The sequence below is a fragment of the Scyliorhinus canicula genome, chromosome 21 (genome assembly GCF_902713615.1).
Source record: "Scyliorhinus canicula chromosome 21, sScyCan1.1, whole genome shotgun sequence".
In the NCBI taxonomy this organism is placed as follows: domain Eukaryota; kingdom Metazoa; phylum Chordata; class Chondrichthyes; order Carcharhiniformes; family Scyliorhinidae; genus Scyliorhinus; species Scyliorhinus canicula.
The window spans coordinates 10,173,986-10,186,350 of NC_052166.1; the positions used below are offsets into that span (position 1 = coordinate 10,173,986).

At 45.2% G+C, this 12,365-nt stretch overlaps 1 protein-coding gene across 1 annotated transcript; it reads right to left on the minus strand.

Annotated features, from left to right (window-relative positions):
- Positions 1–11,586: 11,586 nt before the first annotated feature.
- Positions 11,587–12,068, minus strand: LOC119955920 (phosphate carrier protein, mitochondrial-like). Its single transcript, XM_038782577.1, has one exon. It carries the CDS (start codon positions 12,066–12,068, stop codon positions 11,658–11,660), a length of 411 nt encoding a protein of 136 aa, XP_038638505.1. The 3' UTR covers positions 11,587–11,657.
- Positions 12,069–12,365: the final 297 nt, after the last annotated feature.

Here is a 12,365-nt window from a genome sequence, read left to right on the forward strand (position 1 = left end):
ATATGGTGTGGTAGCCTTTATCAGTAGGGGCATTGAGTTTCGGAGCCACAAGGTCATGCTGCAGCTGTACATAACTCTGGTGCAGCCGCTCCAGGAGTACTGCGTGCAGTTCTGGTCACCACATTATAGGAAGGATGTGGAAGCTTTGGAAAGGGTTCAGAGGAGATTTACTAGATATGGAGGGAAGGACTTATGCGTAAAGGCTCAGGGACTTGAGGTTGTTTTCGTTAGAGAGGAGAAGGCTGAGAGGTGACTTAATAGAGACATAGACGATAGTCAGAGGGTTAGATAGGTTGGACAGTGAGAGTCTCTTTCCTCGGATGGTGATGACCAACACGAGGGCACATAGCTTTAAATTGAGGGGTGGTAGATATAGGACAGATGTCAGAGGCATTTTCTTTACTCAGAGAGTAGTAGGGGTGTGGAACGCCCTGCCTGCAACAGTAGTAGACTCGCCAACTTTAAGGGCATTTAAGTGGACACTGGATAGACATATGGATGAAAATGGAATAGTGTAGGTCCGATAGGCTTCAGATGGTTTCACAGGTCGGCGCAACATCGAGGGCCGAAGTGCCCGTACTGCGCTGTAATGTTCTATGTTCTATAATATTCAACTCCCAGTCTTGGCCATCCATGTTTCAGTCATGGCCACCAAATCATAGTCATTCACGATGATTTGCGCCATCAACTCATTTACCTTATTCTGAATACTACGTGCATTCAGGTAATGTACATTCATGTTGGCGTTTATACCTCTGTTTTGAATCTTAACACCTCGGTCAGTAACTTCTCCTATGTTATATTTCCTCTTAACCTTTCTCCTAATTTTCCTTGTCGTTGAACCCATGTCTTCATGTAACAACCTGCCGCGTTGCTTACCACTTATGTTTTTACTTCCCGTTTTATTCCTTTTAGTATGACTGGGCCTATTCACTGTGCTCCCCTCAGTCACTGTACCTGGTACTGTATCCCTTTTTCATTTTTGACGATGGCTTCACTGCCTTACACTTCCCCCTTACTGCCTTTTGTTTCTGTCCCTGTCTGAAACAGTCCCTTCTGACTTCCTGCATCAGTTCCCATCCCCCTGCCACATTACTGTGCGGAGTCTGCACATCTTCCCCGTGTGTGCGTGGGTTTCCTCTGGGTGCTCCGGTTTCCTCCCACAGTCCAAAGATGTGCAGGTTAGGTGGATTAGCCATGATAAATTGCCCTTACATTCCTTAGTGTTGGGTGAGGTTACTGGGGATAGGGTGGAGTTGTTGACCTTGGGTAGGGTGCTCTTTCCAAGAGCCGGTGCAGACTTGATGGGCTGAATGGCCTCCTTCTGCACTGCATATTCTATGATTCTATGATTAGTTTGAACCCTCCCCACCTCGAGCAAACACCGTTCAAAACGAGATGATACAGTTAGTTGGTGAATGTTGTTTCCTTTCGCCTCTCTGCCCGCCTCATTCCTGTCTCTCCTGTTGTTGGCGTGGTCCGTAGGGAGCTGGTTTAGCACACTGCTAAATCACTGGCTTGTTAAGCAAAGCAAATCCAGCAGCGTGAGTTTAATTCCCGTACTGACCTGCCCGAGCAGGCGCCAAAATTTGGCAATCATGGGATTTTCACAGTAACTTCATTGAAGCCTGCTTGTGACAATAAGTGATTGTTATTATTATTTTGGTCTCACCCATCTGCCTCTTCAGGGGGAGTGAAATAATGCTCTCTGCATTGGTATGTTTACCAGAGACTGTCTGCGGACAACATTCCGAAGTTGATGTTGTTGCTGTAGAAGGCTGACTTTGCCTGTTAAATCTGCGCGACGCTTTTCCAGTTCTGCCCCAATGTACTGATAGACTCTCATCTTGTGTTCCTCCAACTGCAAAGGATCATGTCATGGTCTTGGTGTCCGTGTAGCTTGGTAATTACCGCACTCAGCTGCTTCCCGGCCTGGGATTCGGCTGGAAGAATTATGGTGCCTGTTCGGAGAGGCCGGTAGGGGAATTGAACCCTTGCTGCTGTCTATTTAGCCCAGTATGCTAAACCAGCCTCCACATAATTAAATTGGGAGAGACAAGACTCCGGAGATCGACAGGGCCCGCGCAAAATACCAACTTACCCAACAAACCTTCAACCTGATTTCCCTTTAACGCAAATGACTATCACACACCGTGCCATGTGTCTCATCACTAACCTGATCAGTCGACCCAGTAGAATTACAACTCCGCCTTCTTGTTCCTGTCATAGCGGTGTTACCCTAAACATAGATGTTTACGCTTCCCCACAGCACAAGACCACTCCTGTTCCACCACCCACTCACTCAACGATTCACCCATCCCTATGATCAGTTAGAATGGTTGCACTTTATAGTAACTGATACCGAAGAAAGGGAAAAGACCTTCATTTCCACATTTATTCCGGCACTGCGTTTTCTCAACGGGATGCGTTCGTGAAGCAACGCAGTAAGACGTGTGATTCACAGCTTAGTCATATGCAACATGATGATAGAAAATCACACAGAATCAGACATAGAAACATACATAGAAAGTAGAAGCAGGAGAAGGCCCTTCGGGTCTGCGAGACTGCTCCGACATTTGTTATGATTAAGTCTGACTATCAATTTCAATGCCCTGAACCTGTCTTCCCCTATATCCCTTGATCCCTTCAGCTCCGAGAGTTCCATCAATTTTTTTCTAGAAATTACAAAACGTTCTGGCCTCAACTATTTCTGTGCTACTGATTTCCACAAATGCGCCACTCTCTTCACCTCAAAAGTCTTACCCCTGATTCTCAAACCATAACCTCCGAGTTATGGATTGCCCCACCATCAGGAACATTCTTTCTGAATCTATCCTGTCTCATCCCGTTATGATTTTATAAATTGCTATGAAATCCCTCTCACTCTTCTAAACTCCAATGAATATAATCTTAACCGAATTAAACTCTCCTCATCAGAAAGTCCTGCCATCCCAGAACTCAACCTGGTCAATCTTCGCGGTCTCTCTTCATAGCAAGAAAATCCGTCCTCCTATATAGGCACCAAAACTGCACACAATACGCTCATTAAAGCGCGACACAGTTTTTTTTTAAAACATCACCGTATTTAACTCAAATCTTCTTGCATAGTTTTAAGGTGCGAGGGGCAAGGCTTATAGGGGATGTACGAGTCAAGTGTTTTACACAGAGGGTAGTGTGTCTGGAACTCGCTGCCAGAGGAGTTGGTGGAAGCAGGTGCGATAGTGACATTTAAGGGGCATCTGGACAAATACATGAATAGAATGGGAATAGAGGGATACGGACCTAGAAAGTGTAGAAGATTTTAGTTTAGACGGGCAGCATGGTAGGTACGGGCTTCGAGGGACGAAGGGCCTGTTACTGTGCCGTACTTTTCTTTGTTCTTTGCTATGAAGGCTTACATCCCTTTGCCTCCTTTACAGCCTGCAGAACCTGCACACTTATATTCAACAACTGATGCACATGGACACCAAGTATCCACCTCTCTCAATTTACACTCATTCAAATAATAATCTGTTATCGTTTTTTTGCTGCGAAAGTGTATAAACTCACATGTATCCGTATGATACTGCATCTGCATGCATACGCCCACTGACGCCGCCTATCCAAATTTATTTGAAGCATCTCTGCATCCTCTCTACAATTCACCTTTCCACCAAACTTTATACAATCTGTAAATTAGGAGATACTACATTCAGTTTCTTCGTTCAAATCATTAGTACATAATATGAACATTTAGGGTCCAAGCACAGGTCCCTGCAGTACCCAACGTATCAAGGCTTGCCGATCGCAAAAAGGCCCATTTATTCCAAAGTTTTACTTCTTGCCTGCAAACCTAACCAGCTTTCTGACCTTCTCGAGTCATTACCCGGAAACGCACTTCATGTCGCCACTTCCTTCAGTACTCTCGGAAGCTGAACACAATGATCAGTGTTCCTGCCTGATTGATGTATATTTTTATTCCCTGCATTCATATTTTAGTTATACTTGCACAGATTTTTTAGAAGTCCACTTTATTCCATGACGTTCTCCTGCTTTTCGGGGTCCATGAAGTGATTATGCCATGCCGGCGTCGTGAAGGGGTTGGGGATGCTGTGGCAGTACTGTTGGGTGCTAGTGTGTCTTTCCTTCAAGCGGTGCGTTGTTTATACTAACTATTTTCTGCATGAAAATCAAAGCAATGACCATGTGTCTCCTCGGCCAGAGGAACAAACTGGTCTGATCCAGTATCCTAGCAGGAGTCACAATTCGACAGGAAATGCGACCACAAAGCAAAAGTGATGCCGTTTTTCTTTAGCATTTGCAAAATTGGGACTATGTTTCCATGACTGGTGAAAATATTTTATACTTTCTGGCCCAAAACGGCGACGTAAAGAAATTTAGCTGCTCCGTAACATGGCCCTCAAATTTCTTCAGCATTCGGGTTCCCGAGGCAATGCATGCCGAAACAAACCATTTTGATATTGCCAAGCGAGTTGAACCGGAGGATGTTAGCTCTCCAATAATGTTTACAAAGCTGATGAACCTGCTGAAATCTACTTAAATCTGACCCATATACAGCCTCACATAAAGCAGAAAGCTGATGGAATGGTGGTAGGTTGGAGTTTACAATATGATTTTTAACCACAGAACTGATCTCCAGATATGTAATTTGAAACCCCCATCCTGACCATCTGGGACTGATGGTGTAGGGTTTATTTTTGGCAATGTCGTGACTCTTTACTTTTATTTATCTTACAGTTAACTTTACGGCGATTGTGATCCTTTCTGGTGGAAGATGTGGGCTGTCGACCTGCACCACTCGCTACCTGGTGGCCATGGCAACAGCAGATCTACTGGTCATTATTACTGATGTGATCCTGAACCGGATCATTTATTATTATTTTCCACTCTCGTTCCTGCGCATCACCGCAGTCTGCACTGTCATTCTTACCCTGATTCCAGCCGCCACTGACTGCTCTGTCTGGTTCACTGTCACTTTTACCTTTGACCGGTGTGTAGCTATCTGTTTCCGGAAGCTGAAAACTAAATACTGCACCGCCAGAACGGCGGCTGTTGTTCTAGCAACAGCGGGCATTCTGCTCTGTTTAAAAAATGTTCCCTTCTACTTTACATATCAATCGGGATTGATAATCGACAATATACCATGGTTCTGTCTTGACAAGCCAAGCTTTTATACTGAGCCCGGATGGGTGGGACTAAACATATTTCATAAGATTTTAACCCCAATGCTTCCATTCACTTTAATTCTGTTGCTCAATGCTCTTACAGTTAGACATATTATAGTGGCGAGTCGGGTTCGGAAAAGATTGAGAGTCCAAAGCAGAATAGATGATCGCAGTGACCCAGAGATGGAGAGCAGGAGGAAATCAGCGATTTTACTCTTCTCCATATCCGGCAGCTTCATACTTTTATGGTTTACACATGTTGTAGATTTTTTATATTACAACATTGGAGGGAACAATCCGAACTATTATAGTGAAGCGTTCTATGTTTTTCGACGAGTCGGCGGCATGTTACGGAATTTCAGCTGCTGCACAAATACGTTCATTTATGTGGTGACTCAGTCCAAGTTCAGAGAGCAGTTAAAAAGTGCGGTGAAATATCCGGTTGCCACAATGATTCGAATCATTAATAAGCACAAAAACTAAATGCTACCGACAGAACGCTACTTTTAAAATGAAATCTGTTCATTTATTTTAGTGTTTATCCTCAGACGCCCAACAACTGCAGCCCACCAGGAAAATCTAGTCAGATGTGCTGGGGTTCAGGATATGAGCCCCCCCCCCCCCCCCTTCCCCCACGCCCCGCTCTCTGTGAAGCAGAAAGAGAAGACAGTCACAGTTTCTCTTCAAAGGTTTTGACTTACGCTTCTACTCAAGTACAAACATTGTCCTTACTGAAACAGAATGCCACAACCCTCGGAAACTTTTGAGAATTGATCACTCATAACTTAAGTACGGTAAACGTGAAGCCAATTATGTAATGTTAACACTCAGGGGAAAATAAGATTGAAAAGCGGAAGCAAAAACAAAGTAAACCGGTTGCTCACTTGTGTTAAATGTCTGGAGAAATCACGAGATGCCAATTTGCATATCAAAGGCAAAAATATTTTACATATGTGATTGGATGGGCTACAGAAATCATAAATTCAAATTTTTGAGATCAGGAAATGGACAATTATCCGGCAAAAGCCAAGTCCACACGGTGAATAAGATCAAAGGGAAGTAAAGAGTATAAAAGTGAAACCAACTAAATGCGAAAGGAAAAGGGGAAACAGCCATCATAAGAAATGCATCAAGATTCAGGTCTAGTCACCCGAATGTATCAGCACTCCCTCCCCCTCCCCCCTCTCCATCTCCAGCGCCAGCCCCGCCCTTGCTGATCCTTGAGACTATTTCCTAGACTGGATCACATTGTCCTACAAAGAACAAAGAAAATTACAGCACAGGAACAGGCCCTTCGGCCCTCCCAGCCTGCGCCGATCCAGATCCTTTATCTAAACCTGGTTGCTATAATTTCTTGGTCGATTTCGCTCAGGAAATTACTTAAAATTGGCTGTTCTTTGTTGAACAGTGCAGGTAAACGTAGGCAGTTGGCGGCCTATTTTCGTGTAAAATTAAGTCTGTCCACAATTTGTGTACTAGAGTGCCATGGCGCATTGCACTCATTATTGTTGTGTGTGGTTTCCTTTCTTTTAAGTTCAAAAATAATATTTATTAATTGTTCACATCACAAAAGGATTCTCCCTTGGTCATACTCACCCCGAGCCCCCCCCACCCCCCCCCCCCCCCTCCCTCCCCCGGACCCCACCCACCACCCCGACCACCATGTCCCCTAATGTACTTCTTGCAAACAATGTTCTTCGTTATGCCTTTGGATCGAATATTGAGATCGCCTTATGTGGCAAGTTGTGAATTTTTAACAATATGAAAAGCATTTTGCTAATTTATGATAGGATTTGTTATATGACCTGTTATTCATTAAATAAAACTAATCTATTGCCATTGGCCCGAATTTTCCAGCTGTTCCATTCTCAGTGGGCTCGCAGCTGGTTTGTAATGCAGAACAAGGCCAGCAGCACGGGTTCAATTCCCATACCAGCTTACCCGAGCAGGCGCTTACTCGGGGCTTTTCACAGTAACTTCATACTTGTGACAACAAAAGGTTATTATTAATATTATTTACTTTTCTCGCCAGCAGCATCCACACGCCAATGGATTCTGTGGCGTCGTGGGGAGGTTAAAATGGGAACTTCTATTGGCAATTGGAGGGAAAATAGAATCGGCCGGGAAACGTGCTGCTGGGGATCGTGATAGTCCAGCCCATCTCTCAGATGAGTTTTCACTTCAGTTATTTTTGTGCTTCACCCCTGTTCAAATGCACGAATAGAACCATCCCTGTCCGTTTGTGTGGCGGAGATTGTGATGTCAAAGAACAAAGACAGGAACAGCACAGGAACAGGCCCTTCGGCCCTCCACGCCTATGCCGACCATACTGCCCGTCGAAACTAAAATCTTCCCCGCTTCCTGGGTCCGTACCCCTCTATTCCCATCCTATTCATGTATTTGTCAAGATGCCGCTTAAATGTCACTATCATCCCTGCTTCCACAGCCTCCTCTGGCAGCGAGTTCCAGGCACCCACTATACTGTGTAAAATCTACTCTAAACCTTGCACCTCGCACCTTAAACCTATGCCACCTAGTAATTGACTCCTCTACCCTGGGGAAGAGCCTCGGACTATCCCCTCTGTCTATGCCCCTCATAATTTCATAGACCTCTATCATGTCGCCACTCAACCTCCGTTGTTCCAGTGAGAACAAACCGAGTTTATTCAACCGCTCCTCATAGCTAATGTCCTCCATACCAGGCATCATCCTGGTAAATCTCTTCTGCACCCTCTCTAAAGCCTCCACATCTTTCTGGTAGTGTGGCGACCAGAATTGAACACAATACTCCAAGTGTGGCCTAACTAAGGTTCTATACGGCTGCAACATGACTTGCCAATTTTTATACTCAATGCCGCGGCCAATGAAGGCATGCATGTTGTATGCCTTCTTGACTACCTTCTCCACCTGTGTTGCCCCTTTCAGTGACCTGTGGACCTGTACACCTAGATCTCTCTGACTGTCAATACTCTTGAGGGTTCTACCACTCACTGTATATTCCCTACCTGCATTAGGCCTTCCAAAATGCATTACCTCACATTTGTCCGGATTAAACTCCATCTGCCATCTCCCCGCCCAAGTCTCCAAATGATCTAAATCCTGCTGTATCCTCTGACAGTCCTCCTCGCTATCCGCAATTCCACCAAAGTTTGTGTCATCTGCAAACTTAGTAATCAGACCAGTTACATTTTCCTACAAATTATTTATATATACTACGAACAGCAAAAGTTCCAGCACTGATCCCTGAGGAACACCACTAGTCACAGCCCTCCAATCAGAAAAGCACCCTTCCATTGCTACTCTCTGCCTTCTATGACCTAGCCAGTTCTGTATCATCTTGCCAGCTCACACCTGATCCCGTGTGACTTCATCTTTTGTACCAGTCTGCCATGAAGGACCTTGTCATCGCCTTACTGAAGTCCATATAGTCAACATCCACTGCCCTACCTGCATCAATCATCTTTGTGACCTCTTCGAAAAACTAGCAAGTTAGGGAGACATGACCTCCCCTTCACAAATCCATGCTGCCTCTCATTAATACGTCCATTTGCTTCCAAATGCGAGGAGATCCTGTCTCGAAGAATTCACTCCAGTAATTTCAATACCACTGACGTAAGGCTCACCGGCCTGTAGTTCCCTGCATTATCCTTGCTACCCTTCTTAAACAGAGGAACGATATTGGCTATTCTAATGTTTTCTGGGACATCACCTGAACCGTGAGGATCCAAAGATTTCTGCCAAGGCCTCAGCAATTACCTCTCTAGCCGCCTTCATTATTCTGGGGTAGGTCCCATCAGGCCCTGGGGACTTATCTACCTTAATATTTTCCAAGACGCACAACACCTCGTCTTTTTGGATCTCAATGTGACCCAGGCTATCCACACACCTTCCCCAGACTCAATCAATTCCTTCTCTTTAGTGAATACTGATGCAAAGTACTCATTCAGTACCTCGCCCGTTTACTCTGGCTCCACACATAGATTCCCTTGCCTATCCTTCAGTGCGCCAACCCTTTCCCTTTCTTTTTATGTATTCGTAACATGCCTTGGGATGTTCGTTAACCTTATTTGCCAATGACTTTTCGTGACCCCTTTTATCCCTGCTGACTCCTTCCTTAAGTTCCTTCTTACTTTCCTTATATTCCTCACAGATTTCGTCTATTCCCAGCCTTCTAGCCCTGACAAATACCTCCTTTTTCTTTTGGATGAGGCCTACAATATCTCTCGTTATCCAAGGTTCTTGAAATTTGCCGTTCTTCCCTTCGTCCGCACAGGAACATGTCGGTCTTGAATTCATTTCAACTGACATTTGAAGGCCTCCCACGTGTCAGATGTCGATTTACCCTCAATCATCCGCTCCCAATCTAGCTTCTTAAGTTCCTACCTAATATTGTTATAATTAGCCTTTCCCCAGTTTAGCACATTCACCCGAGGACCACTCTCATCCTTGTCCATCAGCACTTTAATACTTACTGAATTGTGATCACTGTTCCCGAAATGCTCCCCTACTGAAACTTCAACAAACTAGCCAGGCTCATTTCCCAATACCAGGTCCAAGACAGCCCCTTCCCAAGTTGGACTATCTAGATATTGTTTTAAGAAGTCCTCCTGGGTGCTCCTTACGAACTCTGCCCCGTCCAAGCCCCTAGCACTGAGTGAGTCCCAGTCAATATTTGGAAGTTGAAATCTCCCATCGCAACAGCCCTGTTGTTTTTACTCGTTTCAAAAATCTGTCTACCTATCTGCTCCTCTATCTCCCGCTGGCTGTTGGGAGGCCTGTAGTAAACCCCAAAAATTGTGACTGCGCCCTTCTTATTCCTGATCTCTACCCATACAGCCTCGCTGCCCTCTGAGGTGTCCTCCCGTAGTGCAGCTGTGATATTCTCCCTAACCAGTAGCGCAAGTCTTTTACATCCCCCTCTATTCCTCCTGAAACATCCAAATCCTGGAACATTGAGCTGCCAATCCTGTCCTTCCCTCAACCAGGTCTCTGTAATGGCAACAACATCATTGTTCCAAGTACTAATCCACGCTCCAAGTTCATCTGCCTTACCCGTAATACTTCTTGCATAAAACATATGCACTTCAGGCTACCAGGCCGGCTGATTTCAGCGACATCCCACTGTTTGCTCTTCCTCGAGCCATATTGGCCCTATTCCCTAGTTCTCACTCAATGCTTTCACCTTCTGACCTATTGCTCCGGGACCCACCCCGGGCTAAACTAGTTTAAACCCTCTTGTGTGACACCAACAAACCTCGCGGCCACGGTATTTCTGGCCCTCCAGTTTAGATGCAACCCGTCCTTCTTATACAGGTCACCTGTCCCGAAAGAGCTCCCAGTAGTCCAGATAACGGAAACCCTCCCTCCTACACCAGATGTTTAGCCACGTGTTTAGCTGGCCTATCTTCCGATTTCTAGCCTCTCGTGGCACAGGGAGTAATCCTGAGATTACAACCCTAGAGGTCCTGTCTTTTAAATTTCTGCCTAGCTCCATAAACTCCTGCTGCAGAACCTCATGCCCCTCCCTGCCTATGCCATTAGTACCAATGTGCATAACGACCTCTGCCTGGTTGGCCTCTCCCTTCAGCATGCCCGCTACCCGTTCTGACACATCCTGGATCCTGGCACCAGGGATGCAACATACCATCCTGGAGTCTATCTCATGTCCACAGAAGCGCCTAATTGTGTCCCTGACTATAGAATCCCCTGTGACTATTGCTCTTCTGCTCTTTGACCCTCCCTGCTGAACATCAGAGCCAGCCGTGGTGCCACTGCTCTGGCTGATGCTGTTTTCCCCTGATAGGCTATTCCCCCCCGACAGTATCCAAAGGGGTATACCGTTCTAGAGGGGGACAACCACAGTGTATTCCTGCACTGACAGCCTGCCCCTTCTGGTGTCTCCCATTTCTCTGCCTGCACCTTGGGTGTGAGCACATTTATATAACTGCTATCTATGACGCTTTCTGCCACCTGCGTGCTCCTAAGTGCATCCAACTGCTGCTCCAACCGAATCATGCGGTCTGTGAGGTGCATTTTTTGCAGACAAAGCCATCCGGGACGCTGGAAGCCTCCCGGACCTGCCACATCTCACAGGCAGAGCACAACACCCCTCTAATTGACATTGCGTTAATTAATTAGTAAATTTAAAAAAAATTAAATTGACAAAAGTTCCTGTTAACTATATGTTTCCTAGCACTAGATTTCTACTACAAATGTGAAAGCTAAATACAGTACTCGCCCCATCTCTGGCTTAGATGTCCTTCTAAATTATAATCAAGTAATGAATTGATTATGGGTTTTTTTAGGGGGGGGGGGGGGGGTTGGGTCATAGTTCTTTATTCTGAATCAAAGCTGAATACTGTGCACTCTGCCACAGCTCGTCAACATTACAGACATGATACTTTCAGTATTAAATAGCTCTTTTTTTTACAAGTCTTATGAAGCGACATATCTGGCTGAACCAGGGTTAACAAATCAAGTCCATGTATTTTCCTACAGCCCAAGTTTCTTCTTTAGTGATGCTGGCATCTCTGGAGGTGGTGGGCGAAGAAGCCTGAAGTATACCTTAACAGAGTCGTAGATAAACCACTGCAAGGCAGTCAGAGTACCAATCATGATAATACGGGCAATAAGCCCGTTCCACACTCCTAAACGTCCAAGTCTTTTGAGAACCTGTACTGCAGAGTTACCCTTTTCCTTGTTCAGCACCGACAAAACAGAGTCAGCAGGGTGAGACACAATAGCACAAAACACACCAGCAATATAACCAGCAACAAAAGTCACCACCAGCAGCTCAGCTTTGGTACAATCAGCACGAGGTTTGGGCACCACATACATGTACAGTGCTTCTACCGTGCGCTCAAAGCAAGCAAACTTCATCATTGTGTAGAGAATCTGTATCATTATGTTTAAATAGTACAACAATGTTTAATTTTTAAATTTAGTGCATATTCCAAACCAGCCAATCAGGTCACAGCTTTACTGTGATGTCACTTCAAACCCCCCCCCCCCCCCCCCAACATACACAATTTGAAAAGGTAATAAAAATAAAAATCACTTACCTTCCCAGAAAGCTCTCTGGTTCTCTCCCTGCAGATTAGCAGTTACAGGCCAGAAGAAAGAGAGAGAACAAAACAGTAGGGAAAAAGAACCTTCTCCCACACTGAACCGAATTACCTCACTGCACCAAATTACCATGTT